Genomic DNA, 22,370 nt, shown 5'->3' on the forward strand with positions numbered 1-22,370 from the left:
GTGGCTGTTCCATCACCCATACAGCATTCACAAATGATGAAGGATTGCAGTGGTGCTAAGCCCCAGAATGGGGCTAGGCCTTCGACACCTCGTGGCACTGACAGCAGTCTTCTGTGCTGCCAATGAGCTGCGTGTGCCTGTAGAAAGACGATGTCAAAGCACAGTGTAGCCGCCAAAGTGCGGTGGGGAGTAAACTGAATGGGCGTGATGAATAACCGAGTTACGGACATAACAACCTCAGTGCCCCCTCTTTGCGCGTTTAACCCGGAAGGCATAAAATAATAATCTAACATGCAACGGATGCCCATGCGCAATTTACAACAAGAGGAGTCACACCATACATCAAGACTCAAAACACTTCTTTGAAGAAAAACTTGCAAAGATCCAAGCCCAACATTAGATAGCACGAATATGCTAAGCATGTGCATCTACTGACATAACATGCTACGAAGATATATTTTAAAAAGCAAATTAAGGGTGAAAAATACAAGAGAGCATATAGAACCGTTCCATAAAATTCGACAGTGCAGCAAAAGCTTAGAAAAAATTTAAATAAAGCATTGTAAAGCACTATGAAGAGAGAGAGAGGGAGCGAGAAAGAAATATGTTAATCTTACTTCATACAGCTTCCGCTGTTCTAGAGCCTTGTGGATCCATTTTAGCCTCTTCTTATCAGTGAGCTGAGACCACTGCTTCCCAAGAGAGTCCTTCACCTCCTTCGTTGTTGCCTGTCAAATCAAGTAGAGCAATTGTAGGGCTTAGGTAAGGGCCAGTTTCGTTTTCTAGTGCATTATATGCCTCTTTCACCTTTCTAGCTATAATATGGAGTTTTCTGAAGCAGTAAAAACTATATAAAATATGGGTATTTATGGAAACATACTCCAGAGGTGAACCAATCAAATTAAACATACGCTGATGGACAATTAACATGAAAATCTGGGCACATCGCACTACGGCCTACACATGACTTGTTGCTTTCACAGACACTTGTGAGGGTACGATATCTATCTCAAAGCACGCTAACAATATGGTAGCAGTCATCTGTGAGTATGAGGTGGTGAGGGATCACACTGACAAATGCTGCACCACTGATCAACGGTACCTCTTCCAAATATTTTTAATCCACTGGATTTCAAAAGTAATACAAACATGTTGCGTTGCTTTAAAAACACAGATGCAAAATAAAGAGGTTAGAGTCCTTTTCAAATAGCAGTTGACCCATTTTACTTCTCCGAAGATCATGAAAACAAAATGATGATATTCATTTCTGATCATTTTTTCTTGGTTAACACAAAGCTGTAGTCAGAAACTTGAGTTTAAATGACTGTTTGGGAACCAACGGAAGATAATGCTGCTGGCATGACAAGGTTCATTGCCAGAAGCAAGTGCAGAGATCTGCTGTGGAAATAAGGATATGGACCAACACACACAATATGTCCCTCCTTGTTTACTTACATCTGGGTGAACCTTCAGGTAGATCTTTCTCTCGTGGTTGTACCACAGTTGCTGAGGGGTTTTTGGTTTCTCAGGAGCATCTGATTTCTTTGCAGTCTGCATGAGGTCAGGGTGCTCGTCCCTGTACCAGAGATAAAATGGTGGTTATGAAAGGGAGAAAACAAAACATTAAGTCACGAAAAAGACTAGTAACTTTGCCCTTATCTTTTTTCAAATGTGAACAATTAATCTAGAATTGCATGTTTTACTGTAGGCAAGCCTGATTCATGTCCCACCATTTATGTCAATCTGTCTGGTCATGTTAAAATATTGCCCTGCTCACCTGAATCGTGCCAAATTTCGCTCAAACTCCATTTTCTCCCTTTGGAAATCCTGAATATATTTCATCTGCGTGAGGAAGATAGAAGATAGGCCATTCAACAGCTTTGCAGAAGATGTAGCACACACCTCTCTTCCTCTTGCAAAGCCAGTCCACAACTCTGTTCTGCCATTCTTATAACACTACAGTCATCATTCCCATTGTAAAGTGATTCATGTGTCCCTCGCCATGTTGTGGCTTTCCATTCTTGCTATTGCTTGTGCATCTCTCTGCTGTGTGTATTATCCTTCCCAATGCTGAATTTACATCCCTACTCTGCATTTCAATAGGAAAGGTACTCCAGCACGGTCATTCAGATAATTTGAATATCTACCGTGCCAACAAAGTATTTTGGTAAACATTTTGTAAAAGTGTTTACGTCTCTCAATACTGAGAGGAACAAACACAATAGCAAACTATTTATGTGAGGTCTTTTGAAATAAGACTCACTCAGCAATTGCCAAGTACTATTTTTTCTTTTTTGAAAGCAAAAACAGAAAAGAATGATCGCTCATTTGGGAAGGGAAGGTTGAGAAGAAACCCATGCTCGAGAACCATTGTTACAGGCAAGTACACTTTTCTCCCGCAACACTAGATGAGGTATATGTATAACTTAGATTCAATGGAAAATAGTAAATTTGCTTTTGGGGGACTGAACATTAATTCAGCAACATCCTTCACAAAAGGTCAACGTAAGGAGTTTACCTCGAACCTCCTGATCTTTCCCTCCTCTTTCCCATTCTATGTTCAGGCTAGTTTTACTTAATATTACACGGCAATTGGAGATACTTTACAGATAAGGCCCACATGCAAAGACGCTGAGCTTTAATGGCGAGTGTGCGACCATGACTTTGTATCTTTTTTAGGTAGTGAAACAAGTAGCCGTCCTCAAGTAAGCAGTGTGGCTGCCTTTCACCCTATTATGTTCTCCGTGAGCTGGGCAATCTGCAAGATATCCAACTCTCTAATTCCGTCGAGGAGTTTACTTCTCTTGACTCCTTGCAGCAGGTAATCGCCCCGGAACACAGAGATGAATTTTGGTTTATGACAGAAGATATATGTTAGATGATAGAGACTCAATAGGAGCGATCCTTGGGGATTTCCTTCCTGATTTTGATACATTGGATTACAGTATACTGATAAAAAGTCTGTGGAAAACTGCAAATAGTGAAATTATATTAAAGTGCTGCCATTCATCCCTGTAGGGTTGTCGTTAGACCACAATACTACTTCCTGTGACATCAGCATGTTGGCAGTGGTTTATGAGGTGCTATCATGCTCCTCGCGGTCACCTGCTCTCTTCAACAATATGCCTGACTATTATCAGACCTCATTAGCAGGGTTGGTTGCAGGGCCCGAGTTATGTGAATGATACCCAGGTTATCATGAGGTCAGTGAAGAAACTGAAGAAATGTTTGATGGCCATAAATCAATGGATGGGCCACAACTTCTTGAAGCGCAACGCTAGCAAGACGCAGCTGCTTGTCACCAAAAACAAATAATAGTGCTGGACAATGCTCTATGCCCCTATGTATGGGACATCTCCAGTGCCAGTCACAGTTAAGTCTTTTGGCTTTGGACTGGATGAGGAGTGTGAGCAAGTCTTAGAGTGTATACCAAACTTTGCTGTTGGGAGAGTTTATAGCCTTAGAAAATGTGACACTTCAGTGGACATTGGGAACGGCACTGACTGGAAGTTGAAGAAAGAGTGCATTTAAAGAGACTGCGTTCAATACACAGATCATTTACATGCATATACTACTGCCCAGTCCTTGCAATCGACACCTGTTTTGTGCCATATTCACAGGTCAGGAGGAAACGTGTTACCGTGCAATCTTTTAGATATCTCAATCAAAGTTAGCCTTTTGGTTTCTGCTAAACTCACATGTTGTTTGCCTTTTTAAACACCCATCGGTTGTTGGACTCACAAGTTTTAGTCGGTTTCTTTTGTTTTGCTGCACTGAAGCCGACACAATACCTGAGCGCTTTATACATAATAGATTCATTTTGTGATTAATCTCTAGTTCTTGCTTCCCTCTCCTTAGCTTGAGCAGGGTCTATAGCCCTTTAACTTGGCTAACAGCTTAGGGCCTTAAACCGGCCTGTCTTTCCCAACATACACCATTAATGCCCCCATCAACCCAAAACCCTTCATCTGCGACCCATCCGATGATGCGGCATGGGACACCTTTTCATTCTTTTGAGTTAGTTGTGTGTGAAATCTATAATGGTGTAAGAATGGCTTATTACCTGCTCCGCATCATTGTCGGAGACTGAGGGTGTTTTACAGTATGAGTGCCTGCCAAGCTTCATATGCCTGCTGGTTGCAAAGATGGGTTCAGTATCTGGGTGTCACTGTTGGGTACTTCTGGGTTATTATTACCAATATAGGCTTAGGTGCTTTATTAAGAGAGAGATAAAAGTGTACGTCTCATATCAAAATGCATGCAGATGAGGAACACTGTTGAGGGTGGGGAGGGTAAGAACGGCACTAATAGACTGATAGATTGGCACACTACTCTGCCGCAAATGCATGGGAACCAACTCTGGCTTTTTTTTTGTATCATTTGCAGAAATAGCTTGCCTTTTGCAAGCACAGCTGGTTGTATGGATTGCGGCCACCTGATTCCTGACTTGGTGGCTTTGTTCCTTGAACAAGTCTACGCGAAGGTCTATGGAGCATAAACGGTGTCCCTGAATGGAATGCCCCAACATGTGAAAGGTCGCTCACCTGTATTTCTCTCCTTAAGATGTCGCAGGTGGTCAGGCACTATTTGGGGCCAGTAAGACGCACAGTATGACCTTCTGAGCTGGTCGTACAGGCTCAACGTTTTCATTACATAGGAAATAAATTGGCTACTTTGAGCAAAGTGACATGATCCTTTGCAAAGCTTGAGACCTTCAGGACCAGCCTGTCTGCTTTCTGTCATTCTTCAAACTGCTTGTTCTCCCACTTCCTAGTGCAATGGCTGTCACTCTTTCTATTACCTTTGCATTTCTTTTCTCCCATGCCACCAACGCCCCCAGTCAGGTTTTCCCTCATTCCTGCATTTTCTTCTTTTCAACACATTATTACATTTCCCTCTGGCCCATTAAGTATTGTCACTCCCCACCATCCTCCTCTTTATAATCTTTACATGGCTTATTCATCTGTTTGACTCTTTCAATCGAGCACTCTCCCATCTACCTTCCTTCATGCTCTTACGTTGCACTATTCATATGTCTATGTGTCCTCATCAAAGCCCCACTCTTCCTCTCTATCAATCTCTGCCAGATCTATTGTATCCCTTTCCTTTCCCAGTAGAATATGTTCCTCTCCCATGTCCTATCTGAACCTCAATAGAATTACACTCACTACATTCCCCTTGGACCAATGGAAGTCTCCATTGACCTTGCTAGGATTTTAATTGGTATTGAGATTTACACAGATCCAGTATTGGGCTCTCAAACAGTTGAGACGTCTCACCTTCTTTTTCTCAGTGAGCTCCTTGTACTTTTTAGACAGAATCTTGGTCAGGTCCAGGTTGCTCATCTCGGGGTGCAACTTGGCATACTTCGCTCGCTTCTCCATGAAGAAGCGGAAATACGGGGTCAGCGGCTTTTTCGGGAACTCTGGGTGTTTCTGGACAACAAGACAAGAAGGCTTCATTTCCCTCTCCAGATCAAATGTAAGCAATGAAGAAGGTTTTTAAAACCCTCCTTACTTGTTAACCCTTTGCACCCCCCTCCCACCACCCAAAGCATCGTCCTTGACCATGCTACCAATGCGATGGCATGCATCTCTCGATGATGCTTTCAACATTATGGACATCAGTGCCACTCAAATAGTGCAATGATAGCCAATACATATATCAAGCACTGATGCCAAGGAAGCAGTGCTATGGTATCCCTATGAGCTCCCTGGCCATGATGACAAGAGGTAAAACCAATGACTGCACTATTAGGTCACTGAGTAATAGATCATGTGAGGAGTACCATAGCCTTTCTGATCTCCTGGACAGCCCTAGCAGCTCCCCCAAGCACTAATAGCAGGTCAAGGGTGCCATGATTACCATATAAGTTCTCCTGGCAATTACGTCAGGTTAGGAATTACTCTGACAGGCTCAAGAGCTTCCCAGGCACTGATGCTAGGAAAAGAATGCCACAGGAGTCTAACAAGCTTACCAGGCATTGACGGCAGAGAATGAGCACCGTGATGATCCTATCACTTTCTCTGCCGCCAAAGTCAGGAACATGGGGCTTAAAGGGCAATGGTCACCACTGCACTAGAATCTCGTAAGGCTAAGCTCCCAGAGAATGAGCGTTAGAAGGAATTCCCAGCCTAGAAGCAAAACCCACCTTCAGCTTTTTTCCTTTGTAAGGATTCTTCACATGTTCTTGTGCATCCACAATGAGTTCTGTTAGTGTTCGGAACTTTCTCACCTGAGGAAAAACAAGGTATATAAATATACATATCTGCAACACAAAAACATAAAATACCCAACCCTAAATACAACACATACAAACAGCTACTGCTTCAACTAAGTACAACAAGGTCAGGCGCAGCTTCAACTCTCCGCAAAAATACTACATGCCACATATGCTTGTTTCTAATGCAACGCCGAAAACACAACCACTCTGCCTGCTCCCAATGTAAAACAAAGACACAGACAGCTTTTGCTTTCCAAAAATGCAAGAGAAAGACACAGTATTCTTGCTTACTCTTTGAGATATATAAAACATTTTCTCCTCTTAAGCACGGACAACCGTGCAATACAGCCTCTGGCTACTGCACATGCAAAGCAAACTTAACTATAGCTCTTCGTTTCCTATATATATGAAACACACAAACACACCTGCCATTCCCGAATGCAAGACGCAAAATCTCTCAAAATAAGTACGAAATAACTTACAGCCGCTACCAAATCTGGCTGGGTAGGAGGTCACAAAAAACAAACAAACATATCCAATGTACTCCACTCGGGCCACTGGATTGTCTTCTTTCCGTCTCAATATCCAACACACCTGCTGACAGTGATGGTCTTCAAGCAATAGGCCCCGAGTGCAGACATGCCGCTTTGCATATCACCCAAAGCAGGCAGCTGTTACGTGCAAGAACAACCACTCCCCCTATTACCGTAAAAGCAATCTGTTACAAACCCCTGCACACACAGCCTCGTTTCTGCACCTATGTATGGACGTCTACCTACCTCGTTGGAGAGCTCCAGCCATTTCTGTCGGCACGCTGCTCCAGTGTAGTCCCTAAAAGCCACCTTCTCCCAGTCCAAGTGCGACTCGGTAGTTTTGAATTTGCCAATGTCGAGCGTCGGGAGATTGGTCTTCATGTTTTCCAGTAGTGTCAGCATGTCATCCTGGCACCAGCGCTCTGTACAAAAGACGAGACCGACAATGTCACAAGGGGCATGTGAAGCGAGGAAGGATACTACTCAGTACCCGTTTCCTTAACTTTCTCGTGTTTTTCTTTTTTAGTGGTTGTTAGCATATAGCCTGCAGCCCAGATGAGTTAGGTCATGCTCACGAAAATCTATGTTTGAGGACTTCTGGGTTCTTCTCTTTTATCAGGCTGATGAGTGTGGACGCAGGACTAAGTACAAATTACTCATCTTTGTAACCCACAGTTTCTCACCCGCCAGAGGGCCCGCCAGCCACGTCCTGCTCTCTTGTTTTTGTGACAACGAGGAAGAAAGTGAAGAAGGAAGCAAAGAACTGAAGGGGGAAACTAGAGAGGGCAACAACAGGAGCCAAACTCAGACATTTAGTCCTACAAATGTGCAAATAAGCTTCTAATAAGTCCTAAACACATTTTATGGGAGTGTAGAAGGCAATTTCTGATTGAGAAAATATTTTCTATATGGGTAAAAAAAAAAAATGCCTGGAAATCTATAACCCATTTAGGTGTGCGCCTTGCAATTTTTGTTATTCACCATAAATGAGAAAATCTATGTAACCTGTAGGTAGAAACCTGCATGCTTACATTTCCTCTCTTTTTGGTGACTCCGACACTGAAAGTAACTATTGTGTCCTTATTGTGCATTTTTCTTCTTTTTTCCTCCATCTAGAATTAAATTCTACGCAATAAATTACAGTAAGGTGAGGGCTACCCATGTCTCAAGAAGCCCTATTATCACTTATTTAATGGTGGGAAGGTAAAAGCCAAACATGTCTCATATCGACTGCAACCTTTGTGTGTTTCACTTGGCCACTGATTCATGCATTTTCATTTCATTATTTCTTAAGTGTTGTGCAGGTTTCATTCAGTGCAAACGGATATGAACCGTGATGCTTCAGTGAAAACACCCGAAACCAGGTTTTATCAAATATACCACAATAAATATTGCCCGCATGGAGTATCAATGGCATGGATTAACGTGTTTTATACATTGTCAGAGATAGGCATGACTTTCATGCCCATTTTTCTCATTAACGCACCCACTTTGGAGCTTGAGGGGGGCGGGTTTACTTTATCAGAAATACCAAATGGAATACAGTAAACAAGCATTGCCAAAGTCAAATGAATGCACTTTTTGGCTTTACCAAAGCAGACCTATTGGTTTTGTAAATGTTACTTTTTTATGCAGTTCATCGTTGAGGAAAAAGAGAAAACAAGCATTGGCAAAGCCAACAGCTCACACACGCGAGCTATTGGCAATGTTTTTTAACCATGTGATAGAGCAGCGCAGCTGCTGTGCAGCATGGCTAAAAAGTCATTTAAAAAAGCACTAGGACACGGCCAGCGCTAATGCATTGTTTCTTTAAAGCGCAATAGTGCTTACACATTGTTTTCAGGATATGTTCTGCTGTGTAGATGCAGTTTCAATCATCCAATCCTGAAGGGTTTGAATACCACAAATATGAGATGGTTATTGTATACTGTTTGAGATATAAAAGGAGTCTGTAAAATTGGTTCAGTGTGTTCTTCTCCAAGGGTACTTACAGAACATCTATCATACTTGTCTTGGAGGTGGTATGGTATGTGCATAGGTTGACTTTGATCTGTTACTGAAAGTGCAAAAAGTATCGATTTTCTAACTGTCCAGGTACTTGGTTGTCAAATTACTGGTTGGTGAGTACATATAAGCTCAGTGCCATTTGTGCAGACTTAAGAAAGTTAATTATGACAAAAACAGAATAATCCCTTTTGTGTTTTGCTGGTAATTAATCAAGTTTATAATTTGCTCTGCTCGTTTATTTTGTACTAAGCACTAGTGAGGTCAACCCAGATGGAATTTACAAGGAACAAAGATAATGAACTGGTTCCAATACGTATTTGTTAGGTCAACCCTAGTACGTGTTACAAAAAACGTCAGAGAATTACCCAGTTCATAATATTACTTGTGAGCTCAGCTGAGATAGAATTCAAGAAATATCATAGGGATTACTTCGTTCCCAATAGGCAGATGTGAGGTCAATCCAGATAAATAACAAGAAACTGAGAAAATTACTCAGTTCCAAATAATATTTGTATCTTCAGTCCATAATTTACAGTTTTAATCTTTGCAGCCCCAACAGTACATCAGTAGTACGATTTATACGTCTAATATGCCTATTAAATGCTAATTCCAGTCAGTCACCAGATTTGTATGCAAGAAGGGTATTAAATTGTTCCTGACCATTTGAGAAGTGGTCGCTATATGAGACAGCAAATAACTTTCACAATATCACCAAAACAGACCTGCTGGGCTAGACTTCAAAGCTTTAATGACGATAGGCAGAAGAGTACCACTAGAATATCGATTTTTTCCACAATAACCCATATATAGCAAAAACAACAAACAAAAAAAACATAATACGGTAATGCAAGGCACATTGATAAAGGAAACCCGTTTGAAATAGACAAAAATGTGCAGCTCGCAAAACAAAAACCCTAAGCTTGTGTGCCATGTAATTGTAATGACAAGCTACAATAGTGATCACAAGTCCATCATGTTTAACTAACCAAGGGTTACATTTTAGCATTCCAATTAAAACTGCAAAACAAATTATACTTGGGAAACTTCAGAAGCAAAGGCGGTCTGGTACATAAAATTTTGCAGACAAAAAACCCTTAACCAATCCAGAATATGGATCACCGGCCACTGGTAACTTGTTATCCCTCTTTAATAGTTATTTTACCATCCATTACTTGATAGGATACTATGCACCCATGAACTTAGGAAATATTGCTTATCCTTTAGTAAATCATCCCAAGAACCATGGTAACCACAGGGGAATATTATCAACTAGACCTGGATGGAAACGTACTGTGTACTCTAGACCAGCATAAGCTCTTATAAAATAAAACACTCTCCAGATGATCGCCTTCCTAAAATTACAAAGTCTGTGCATCAATTTGTTCTCTTTACTTCAATAGGACTTCTTCTTCATCTTTCAATTATGAAAAGCTCTAACACCAACTGGACTTGGTACCCTTTATATATCCAAAATATGTGAAATAGAGCATATGCAACACTGTTACAAGCAGAGCTAGGCATACTACAATTCACACACACAATATTTAAATTAATGTATGGCTACAATTAAAGTCAGTGAATGGATTTAGATTTATAACAAATAGTGCCTTTGGCCTCATACCCTGGCGTGCTGGGGTGTGAGTTGGTCAAAACAAAACTGATCTCAGAGTCGTTTTTAGAACGGCTTTAGAGCGTCTTCCACATATGTTTTATTAAATAGTGCACCACTATGTATTTTTAAAGTGCTTAATGTGCCCAAGGACATATACCCTGGATAGAATATGTGGATCTTTAAGCTTTCCAATGACATCTTGTCTACACTTTGTAAAAACATGGATTTTGTTGTAATAGAGCACAACAGTGTGCTGGCAACATTGATCAGAGGAAAGAGGATGTCAACTGCAAGTGTGAAGGGGACGGCCAGCTGTGATATGCACACACAATTTACAAGCTTTTTGCATCTCAGCTGAAGTCGATGACCAACCATGTGGATTAGACAGTAATATGGTAGAGGCTTTCTGTACTACTACCCAATGTTTAACATGAGGTCTTAGCCAAAAACAACTACTACGGATGTATAGAAATTGATTTCTGAGGAATAATCCCATTTTACATATGTCCCAAACAATGACAATGTACCCTACAGCCCTGCACATGAGCACCAGCAAAACCACGAGTACCAAACTTATCAGTATGCAGATTCACCTGGAGGAGTGAGGCACATTCCACCATACCTTGATCTTTAGGAGCTGCCATTTCTGTATCTGAAGAACTATCTGCTTCTCCGTTCATTCTCTGATAGAACACCCTCGATGCACAGCCAACGGGGTCTGCTCGTAGTTTCCTCAGCAGTTCTGTGTAAAGGAGTAAACTGTCATTATAATACATGTATATTGTCTCCTCACCACCCATTGATCTACAACCTTGCAACCAAATGTATTAGTACATTTTTTCTTCTTATGCCACCTGAGCTGGGATGCCAAAGACCTCTTGATCAGCCTAAACTGGGTGTCAAAGATAAATTGCCGCACATGAGATTGGTGCCAGAGACCTCGTTTTAACTTAACAAGAATTCCAAACACCACTTGTTCAGCCTGAGCGGGGTGTCAAGTATCTCTTGCTGCACAGAGCTGAGGGCCACAGGTTTCTTGCTGCACATGGGCTGGCTGCCATAGATCGCTCCTGCCACACACCTAGGTGCAACAGATCTCTCTCACCACTGCTCTCACGTACCATATATCTCTTCCGCCGCTAAACCGGAATGTCAGATCTCTCATGTTGCCTGAGCAGAATAACATAGATCCCTTCTGCAGCCTGAGCAGTGTGTTATAAATCTATCATGTCACCTGATCGGTCAGTAGCTCTTTCACATGTGCTTGATTTACAGCTCAACCTCGCAGTGCGTCATGGTTCTCACCCCACCTGGGTGTCACTTTTGTCCACATGGACTAGAGACCAATAGATCTCTAGATAGCTCCCACCACTTGGTGGCAATAAACTTCACTAGCTTGGTGTCAATAGACTTCACCACCACCAGAGATGAGTGTCAATAGATTCTTCATGTCTCCTTAGTTAGGTATCAATAGATACCTCCCACCACCTAGGATGAATAACAACAGATCCCTTGTTCTACAAGACCTGGGTAAATGATATCTCTTCTGCCTGACCTGGTTGTGATAGATCACTTACACTGCCTGGCCTGGTTTTTCACAGCCTCTCCTTGACTCCTGAGCAGTGGATTTATGACCTGAAACCACAGTCTAAGCATACCAAACATCTCCTTGAAAAGGCTCAGACCACACCTTTTCTTCTAAGCCAATTAAGTTAATGTCCCTGGCCTTTGACAGGCCCATGTGGTTGAGGACCATAATATCTACGGCTGAGCGTCCCCCAGCATTTGGCAGAGGTGACCACATCCCGATTTCAACTTATCTTCCTACTGCAAACAGATATTATTGACAACCACTCAATTCATAGAGCCCTCTTTCTGGCTTCTTATATGCCAGAGACGACTGTAGCTAAGCTGGATATCACAGGCCCCCAGCACCAGTGTTCTTTCACCTAAAATGTACCGTTATCTCCACAATTGGCACAACCCTGGCACCCAGGTAAGTCCCTTGTAACTGGTACCCCTGGTACCAAGGGCCCTGATGCCAGGGAAGGTCTCTAAGGGCTGCAGCATGTCTTATGCCACCCTAGGGACCCCTCACTCAGCACAGACACACTGCTTGCCAGCTTGTGTGTGCTGGTGGGGAGAAAATGACTAAGTCGACATGGCACTCCCCTCAGGGTGCCATGCCAACCTCACACTGCCTATGGCATAGATAAGTCACCCCTTTAGCAGGCCTTACAGCCCTAAGGCAGGGTGCACTATACCACAGGTGAGGGCATAGGTGCATGAGCACTATGCCCCTACAGTGTCTAAGCAAGGCATTAGACATTGTAAGTGCAGGGTAGCCATAAGAGTATATGGTGTGGGAGTCTGTCATACACGAACTGCACAGCACCATAATGGCTACACTGAAAACTGGGAAGTTTGGTATCAAACTTCTCAGCACAATAAATGCACACTGATGCCAGTGTACATTTTATTGTGATATACACCCAGAGGGCGTCTTAGAGATGCCCCCTGAAAACATACCCGACTTCCAGTGTGGGCTGACTAGTTTTTCCCAGCCTGCCACACACCAGACATATTGCTGGCCACATGCGGAGAGTGCCTTTGTCACTCTGTGGCCAGGAACAAAGCCTGTACTGGGTGGAGGTGCTCCACACCTCCCCCTGCAGGAACTGTAACACCTGGAGGTGAGCCTCAAAGGCTCACCCCCTTTGTTACAGCGCCACAGGGCATCCCAGCTAGGGGAGATGCCCGCCCCTCCGGCCACTGCCCCCACTTTTGGCGTCAAGGCTGGAGGAGATAATGAGGAAAACAAGGAGGAGTCACTGGCCAGTCAGGACAACCCCTAAGGTGTCCTGAGCTGAGGTGACTCTGACTTTTAGAAATCCTCCATCTTGCTGCTGGAGGATTCCCCCAATAGGATTAGGGATGTGCCCCCCTCCCCACAGGGAGGAGGCACAAAGAGGGTGTAGCCACCCTCAGGGCTAGTAGCCACTGGCTACTATCCTCCCAGACCTAAACACACCCCTAAATTGAGTATTTAGGGGCCCCCAGAACCAAGGAAGATAGATTCCTGCAACCTGAAGATGAAGGACTGCTGACCTGAAGCCCTGCAGAGAAGATGGAGACACCAACTGCTTTGGCCCCAGCCCCACCGGCCTGTCGCCCGACTTCGGGAAAAACTGCAACAGCGACGCGTCCCCCAGGGTCCAGCGACCTCTGAAGCCTCAGAGGACTACTCTGCATCTAAAAGGACCAAGAACTCCAGAGGACAGCGGCCCTGTTCCAAAGAAACTGCAACTTTGCAACAAAGAAGCAACTTTTAAAGACCACACGTTGCCCGCCGGAAGCGTGAGACTTTCCACTCTGCACCCGACGCCCCCGGCTCGACCTGCGGAAAACGAACACTACAGGGAGGGCTCACCGGCGACTGCGAGCCCGTGAGTAGCTAGAGTTGACCCCCCTGAGTCCCCACAGCGACGCCTGCAGAGGGAATCCACAGGCTCCCCCTGACCGCGACTGCCTGTTTCAAGGAATCCGACGCCTGGAAAACACACTGCACCCGCAGCCCCCAGGACCTGAAGGAACCGAACTCCAGTGCAGGATCGACCCCCAGACGGCCCTCTTCCTAGCCCAGGTGGTGGCTACCCCGAGGAGCCACCCCCTTGCCTGCATCGTTGAAGATACCCCTGGGTCTCCCCACTGAAACCTATTGCGAACCAGACGCCTGTTTGCACTCTGCACCCGGCCGCACCTGTGCCACTGAGGGTGTACTTTCTCTGCCTGCTTGTGTCCCCCCCGGTGCCCTACAAAAACCCCCTGGTCTGCCCTCCGAAGTCGCGGGTACTTACCTGCTGGCAGACTTGAACCGGGGCAGACCTGACCGGCCCTGAGCTGCTGGTGTGGTAACTTTGGGGTTGCCCTGAACCCCCAATGGTGGGCTACCTTGGACCCAACTTTGAACCCTGTAAGTGCTTTACTTACCTGTGAACCTAACATTTACTTACCTCCCCCCGGAACTGTTGATTTTTGCACTAAGTGTCCAATTTTAAAATAGCTTATTGCCATTTTTGCCAAAACTGTACATGCTATTGTGATGATTCAAAGTTCCTAAGATACCCGAGTGAAATACTGAAGTATTGTTTGTAAATCTTGAACGTGTGGTTCTTAAAATAAACTAAGAAAATATATTTTTCTACATAAAAACCTATTGGCCTGGAATTGTCTTTGAGTGTGGGTTCCTCATTTATTGCCTGTGTGTGTACAACAAATGCTTAACACTACCCTCTGATAAGCCTACTGCTCGACCACACTACCACAGAGCATTAGAATTATCTCTTTTTACCACTATCTTACCTCTAAGGGGAACCCTTGGACTCTGTGCACACTATTTCCTACTTTGAAATAGCATATACAGAGCCAACTTCCTACAAAAACGCAGTGGACAAATGGTAGTGGAAGCTAATGTGGCTTAATCTCTTTACAACTCTTATACTGTATGTGGAGTTGGTGCATTACTGGGAGGACTCTTAAAAAGATTTGTATTTTTTAAGGTCTGGCTGGACTGTATGCCAAATAAATACTCCCAAACCGATTTAGAAAAACAGCTTAAAATAATTAACAAAATTACAAAAATTCCAATAAGGGGTACTGTAGATATACATTTTTGAAGTTTCAAGTATAAATAAAGCCAAAAAGCACAAAGTGCTAATGATAGTCAATGGTTGTGGTAGAGCCAGACACAGGCGCAATTTGAGGCGGCCCCTGATGAAGCCCGGGTCGGATACACCAACCTGGTTTGTTTTGGTCAACATCCGTAAGTCTTAATCTACCACCCTGGGAGCTTTAGTACACTTCTAAAGCCCCCAGGACCTCAGGGTAGGCAGTTGGAGACCCACAGGGTGTTAGGCAGAGGCCAACAAAAGGGTGCAGTCCAGGTCCGGTTGCCACTGGCCACATGTGTCCTTCCATGAAAAGGCGTCTTGCAGCTCTTTGCCTCCATGTAGCCATGACGGTACTGACCATTGGTGTCCACTTGTTTGTCCTGGGTAAATAAAAAAGAAGGGAGCTGGTCCAGTACTTCAGGGCTCGTGTCAGATCACAGACAGATGGCCCAGACCTCTTCAGATCTTCCACAGGTTCAGAGAGTGTTCTAAAATGAGTGCCTGGAGGGGCCACCTTTATGCATTGCACTAGCAAGTTGGTAGGAATTACTCCTGGACACACCCTAACCATTGGGGTAAAAAGTCCTGAAGCCAACCCTGCCCACTCTGTACATGTTCAAGATGGTGAATGTCTCCAGCCACGTTAAACATGGGCTCAGAGGGCTGTGGGTGTGTTTGAGGAGCGTACTCTGGTAATGCCAGTGTCCTCTCACATCAAACACTGAAATCCAGTTAGTCGGCCACCATACACACAATATACCTAGAGGCAGTAGTCTGACAAAACAAAAGAAGAGTCATTTAGCAACCAGGCGGTGGATACACAAGAATTATCTTGGCAACCAGTTCTATCCTCTTTCAAGTGTACCCTAGGGTTATATGTAAACCCAGCAGACCTGTCAAGCAGGACTTGACACTGTAGTGTCGAAAAGGATGCCCGCTGCACCACCCTGCATATTCTGTGTACTTCAGATGTACCCATTCAGGTTTGTCTATTGTTGCTCCTGGGAGGCATTTCACACCTATTCAAGACTAATTACCAGATGGGAGAGCTGGAGAGCCAGGGCAAATTAGCTTCCAAGAACATCAGGAAAAAGGCAGCTTTTTAAAAAGTACTTTTCCTTAGAATGTATGAAAAATCTGACTTCATTAATCAATTTGATTTTTAATCACTATTGAAATAGTTAATTATTTTTCTAGCTGGTCCCACTCCTGAGATACAATATTAGGATTTTTATCTGTAATTTGTTTTTCTTTATAGTACAGCTAGTCCTTCCAAAATGAAAAATAGCTTTTGGATACAAGTCACTGTAAGTACATGTTAACATTACATTTCTAAATGCCCTACTTTTAAATAGCATGCACCCTGCTGTGTGTGCTACTAACATATACAGGATTACTTATTAATTTTTAAAAGGGGGTTTTACCTGTCAAAGGGGTTCATTCTAAACAGGTGGAATTGCAGGTTTTACACTGCTACACACTTTCTGGATAAACTTTGTACCATATACTAGGGGCTTATAGGCAAGTTAGATATTCCAATTAGGAGTATTTCAATTTAAATATGTTAAAAGGGGGAGCACACTCACTTTACTATTGGATGAAAGCGTTAAAGTGCCCAGAGTTCTAAAACCAGAAAAAATATAGGGCCCAGCAAGAGACAAAGAAATCCAGGGTGACTACACAGAAAGGCAGATTTCCTACACCTCTGATCATGAATGGAATTAGAAAGGGAATTCCAGCATGTGTACCAGCAATACATTATGGTGCCCTCCAAACAAGCCAGCTGGCATCCCTTGAAAGTGTTTATAAATGTTTATTTTCAATGTAGATTGCATGCCTACTCTGAGCATCAAGGACTGTAACAGCAAATTTGCACAAAGTACATCCGCTCAAGCAGTAGCTCAAACAACTGCATTCTTTTCCAGATACTGCAATGGTCACCAGATCAATTGTCAGCTGAACCTGGTCAAAACCTAATTAGTTAAAAACAAAACAAAAACTAATTCCCCAACCGGAGGCCATAATTCTAACAAAAACAGAGTCGGCTGGAACACATAATGCTGACTGAGTGGACAGCAAGGTAGGACAAAACAGATACAGTAATGGAACTCTTAGAATAAACTTTTGAAACTTTTACAGATTTGTTATGTTTTCTTGCAGTTTCAGATCTGCGTAGTCTGGAACTAGAGACGGACTAATAAGGAGGTTGGGGAGTTCTAAGTGGTTGCCCTTCACATGTTTTTAAGCTATTGTTCATCCACAGACAATTTTTTCTGTAACAGCTGCTATGTAGCCAATGACACCCAGTAATGTTCACATTAAACCTGATCTAGATACTTAGAATCTCGGAGAGTGTTGGTCTTCATTCTAGAAGCTGTGCATTATGGTAAGGCAATGGTTTATAGTTCAGTGAGACCTTTGCAACAGCTAACTCACTCCTTCTCAATCTGATGGATTTAATCGGGCTACCTGATTTATTATGAAAAGTTATGAAAAAGGCAGTAAGCCTGACATATTTATTGTGAAAAAATATATTGTAGGAAAGTACCCTCTTTCTTGGCATGGTTACCCCCATTTTCTGCCTGTTGTCAGTGTGTTTGACTATCTACTGGGATCCTGCTAACCATTGCAGCCTGCGTGAAATGGGTGCATGCACCTGTTTTCACTACAGGGCACTACACCAGATCACTGTAAGTCACCCCTAGGGTAGGACCTCTCAGCCCAGGGGACAGGGTGCATGTACATGTGTGTGAGGACACCCCTGCACTAGCAGAGGTTCCCCCACAAACTCTGGATCCATTTTCCTGGTCTTTGTGAGTGCGGGGACGCCATTTTATGCGTGTACTGGACATAGGTCACTACCTATGTCCAGCTACATAATGGTAACTCCGAACCTGGGCATGTTTGGAATCAAACATGTTGGAATCGTATGCCAATACTGTTGCAAGTATTGGAAGTATGATTCCATGCGCTCTGGGAGTTCCTTAGAGGACCCCCGGCTTTGATACCACCAGTCTTACAGGGTTTTCCGGGCAGCCCAGCTTCTGCCACCTCTCAGACAGGTTTCTGCCCTACTGCTGCTTGATCTGATCAAGCTCAGGAAGGCGGAAAAAAGGATTTCCTTTGGGAGAGGGAGGTAACACCCTCTCCCTTTGGAAATAGGTGTGACTGGCTTATGAGAGGTAGTCTCCCCAAGCCACTGGTTTGCTTTGAAGGCTCCGTGCATAAACCAATACACATCGGTTCAGAGACCCCCCAGTCCCTGCTCTTGCGCAAAACTGAATGGAAAGGGGGGTGACCGCTCCCCTGTCCATCACCACCCCAGGGGTGGTGCCCAGAGCTCCTCTAGAGGGTCCCTGGGTTCTGCCATCTTGTTTCCAAAGTTGGCATGGAACTCTGGGAGCACCTGAGTGGCCAGGCCAAGCAGGTGAAATCAGAGCCCCCTCCTGATATGTGCTTACCTGGTTAGGTGACCAATCCCCCTTTCAGGGCTATTTAGGGTTGTTCTCTTAGGTGGGTCCTCAGATTTGGCTTGCAAGATTCCAGGAAGAATCTGCTTTGATGTCTGGCCTCTGGAACTGCGACTGGAAGCTCCAGGACCCGGCAAGCTGCCTCTAATAAGAAAGGACTCTTCTGCAACAGTGTTTCCAGGGCTCCTGCCAGCTTTGCAACATTTCCCTCACTGTGCATCCTCAGAAGACTGCAACTCTTCAGCCTGCACAAGAAGAAGAAGGAATCTCCCTTGGAGTGACGGAGTCACTCCCCTGCACCCGGAGGCACCTACAGCAAGCAACAACCTGCTACGTGGATCTCCCCTCATCTTGAGCTGCGTGGATCCTGCATCACGGGTGGTGGTCTGGAGTAGTCCTCTTGGTCCTCTCTGCCAGCTGTCCAACTTTGGTGGAGGTAAGCCTTTGCCTTACAACGCAGGACAGTGCCCCCGTGCACATGTCTCTTGCAGCTGCCAGGGCTTGTTTGCATCTCCTCTAATTGATCTTCAGGCGATGTGTAGCTCAAGTCCCCAGCACTCCTTCCTGTGATGCACAGCCCTCTGCGTGGCTTTCCTGCGGTTTGGGATCCCTTCCTGTAGTGCTGCGTGGGCTCCTTCTACGACTTCTGTGTCCCCATCCTGTGGGACTCCTGTGGGTGCTGCCTCTGCTCCTGTGGACTCTGCGCGACGCTGTGGGTCCCCTGTGACTCCCCCACCTGAGTTGAGTCCTCCCTGGCCTGCTCGTCTCCGGCAGCACCACTTTTCAACTAAAAGTGAGTTTGCTTTTGCCAAGGCTTGTTGGTGGAATTCCTGCACCAACACACGTCTGCAATTTTCCTTCCAGCGTGGGACATCAGCTGCATCCATCAGGAACTCTTCTCCGGCTCTTGGGCTGCAGTGCTGACCTGTTCTTCATTACCGTCGACCAACTCCTGCAACTACAGCTGGGTGGGTAGTAGCTCCTACGCCTCCTGGACTCTGCTATGACTCTTGGACTTGGTCCCCTGTCTCCACATGTGTTCTTTCTTGAGGAATCCACCGCTGGTTTTCTTGCAGCCTTCTCTGGGTGTCTTCTTTTTCTTCTTTTCCTCCTTGTGGGTGGTTTGGTGAAAATTCAATCATTTACTCCTGCATTCCTGGTCACTGGGAGGTACTGGGGCACTGTGTTACTTACCTCTGTGGTTTTCTAGTACTCCCAGCTCCCCTCTACACATTTTACTTACCTAGGTTGGGGTACCTTATTCGCATTCTAATTTATAGTATATGGTTTGTGCTCCCCCTAGGGTCACTATTGGTTATTGCTATTTGCACTGTTTTCTAACCTTTTCTATTCCTATTTCTGATTACTAGTGTATATATTTAGAGTAATACCTCCTAATGGTAGGTTACCCTTCTAGTATTTTGTGGTGATTTGTTAAAAAAATAAAGTACCTTTATTTTGTACAACTGAGTGTTTTCTTTCATGTGTGTAAGTGCTGTGTGACTACAGTGGTATTGCATGAACTTTGCATGTCTCCTAAATAAACGTTGGCTGCTCATCCACAACTACCTCTAGAGAGCCTGGCTTCTAGACACTGGCTACACTACACTAACAGGAAATACCTGAAATAAGGTGTAAGTACCTTAGGTACCCGCCACACACCAGGCCAGCTTCCTACACATGTTATAGCCAAAAGTCCTTTAAGGGTGGATTTCATGACACTGTGTTAAAGCTTACAGCCAGGTATTTTGTAACAGAGAAACTCGGATAACCATTAGTAGCCGAGGGTGTTAGTTACCCACTGCAACATAACATCATAGTAAAAATTTTGCGATTTGAGAATCCTTGTAATCCAGTTTGAGGAAGAACTATATATTGTTCTGCCAACTAATTTTCTATATATGTGTAATTCTATGACTATACACTGACATAGTAGGCCTGAGTTTGTTATGGTGGGTAAAACACCCTTTTCCCTATCCATGGTGAGCAGATCCGAAACTGCAGATAATATTGCTGTTACTGCATCTGCCTTCCGTGGAGTAGAAAAAGAGAAGAATGGTCATCAAAACAAGAATTCCTCATTGTGGGCTTGAAGGAAAGCAAGTAATGAGGAATTCTTGAGACATCCAGCACTCTCAGGAGGTGGAAGAAGTTTGAAATAACTTAATGATAATCATATGATATCCAACACTCTCAGGGAGTGGACATCTGAAATAACTTCATGATAATCACATTAGATTCATTACAATGGGCCCTGGCGGTGCTCTTCAATGCAAGGAAGCATGACTATGGATACTGCAGACAGGTGCTTAACACAGACCTCTCTTTGAAGTGCACTTTGGAGACTGGACAAAGTATTTGCCTTAAAAGCATAAGGCAAATACATTACCTAGCCCCTAAAACTGTTTTAAAAACCTTTTGGGATATTTTTTCACCCACAGAGCAGAGTATCAGTTTCAACTGCACTCAGCGGGTACAAACAAAAAAAAACTAAATTTCATGTGTTTTGCTTTCTGTGGTGAACCTTATGGTGAAATGCCAATGATAAAGCCTACCAGCCAAATTGGCTCATTGGAAAGATTTATGTCAGAGCCATAATTCTAATCTTTTTATTAAGAATATTTATGACAAACAAAGTAGGCCCAACTTAGAAAGTTTTCAGCCTACTGCAGTAAGCAAAGATTTTGGTGTGGCTACTTCATTTGACAAACCCTTAGGGTAGAAGATGCATTACGATTTTCCTTGCTAAAGACCAATTAACAGGTATGCCAAGTGTGATTGTATGCAATGTCCTTGTAATAAGAAATTAATTTAAAAAAACACTTTGGGTTAGTCCTCTTTGTTTGTTTGAATGTCAGTCATATTCGGCTTCACCCATGACAGCATACTGCATGAGCAATGGGTTTTGGCTTTTCTGCCATGGTCTCTATTGCCCTCTGAGAAACTGCATTTTGCTTGATCACATCTGCAAACCTGTTTGAAAATTAGTGTGCTTCTGTGTCTGGCTACTGGACATTCTTTTAGTTTTCTTTTTAGGTCTCGCCAAGGCAGCTCATTCGTTGTCGCTTCATGCTCTTTTGTTTTCTATCAGTGGGGTTACAGCCTGACCTTTGCTCCCCATTAGTTAGCTTCATTGTCACTCGTTTGTTTGCTTCTTATGGGTCAGCTGCTGTATGCTTTCTTCTTCTTTGGGTGTTCACCCCTCCCTTCCTCTTCATATGTTTGTTCCTCCCCTGGAGCATAGAACTCTTACTTGAGTCCTTCCACTGTGCATTTCTGTAGGCCTATGTTTTCTTTGTGTTTAACCTATCTACCAGAGTGTCTTTTTCAGTTGGCTCCCTTGCTGCTTGCACCTGCCATCCCTCGAAGAGTTTTTGCTTGCCCCCACTCCTCTCCCTCCCACTTTCATTGCTCCTCTCCCTCCTGCTGTTGATGCTTGCCACATCCCCTTCAGTTGTTGCTTACCCCTCACCTCCCTCTACTGTTGCTGCTTGCCTACACCTACCTGCCATAAGAACAACAACAAAAATGCTATGGTGTGAGCACCACCAGAAGCATCATAGTGCTTCCCCCCTCCATACCCTCTGTGTTGCACGGCCTCTGTCCGTGATGCCTCCCATCCCGCCCTCCAGCCCAGTACTGGATTACCAAATAGGCAAAGTAGGCAAGAGCTACTGATTTTAGGGGCCCTGCGGCAACGGATCAAACAAAATTGATTTTCTCTTGAAAGAAAATTATAATCAAGCTTTCTTAAATTGTTTCCAAAAGATAGGAAAAAAAGAACTCAAAGAAAGGAAAACTTTACTTTAAAGACTCTACAGAGAAAATACTTTATTAATGTAATGTACCCATTAG

The 22,370-nt window shown here is 44.0% G+C and overlaps 1 protein-coding gene across 8 annotated transcripts in view; it reads right to left on the reverse strand.

The window, feature by feature from the left end:
- UBTF (upstream binding transcription factor) overlaps positions 1 to 22,370 on the reverse strand; it is a 135,796-nt gene that overhangs the window by 106,366 nt on the left and 7,060 nt on the right. For 5 of the 8 annotated variants that reach the window (XM_069237876.1, XM_069237880.1, XM_069237877.1 and 2 more), the window contains exons 2-8: positions 10,998 to 11,117; positions 7,003 to 7,178; positions 6,152 to 6,235; positions 5,280 to 5,435; positions 1,778 to 1,842; positions 1,456 to 1,576; positions 618 to 728 (exon numbers count right to left, since the gene is read on the reverse strand). In XM_069237876.1, the coding sequence (XP_069093977.1) occupies positions 618 to 728; positions 1,456 to 1,576; positions 1,778 to 1,842; positions 5,280 to 5,435; positions 6,152 to 6,235; positions 7,003 to 7,178; positions 10,998 to 11,055 (771 nt within the window). In that variant the 5' untranslated portion in view covers positions 11,056 to 11,117. The remainder of the gene's footprint in view (positions 1 to 617; positions 729 to 1,455; positions 1,577 to 1,777; positions 1,843 to 5,279; positions 5,436 to 6,151; positions 6,236 to 7,002; positions 7,179 to 10,997; positions 11,118 to 22,370) is intronic. The other 3 variants (XM_069237878.1, XM_069237879.1, XM_069237873.1) reach the window with 1 other exon arrangement.

The sequence above is a fragment of the Pleurodeles waltl genome, chromosome 6 (genome assembly GCF_031143425.1).
Source record: "Pleurodeles waltl isolate 20211129_DDA chromosome 6, aPleWal1.hap1.20221129, whole genome shotgun sequence".
In the NCBI taxonomy this organism is placed as follows: domain Eukaryota; kingdom Metazoa; phylum Chordata; class Amphibia; order Caudata; family Salamandridae; genus Pleurodeles; species Pleurodeles waltl.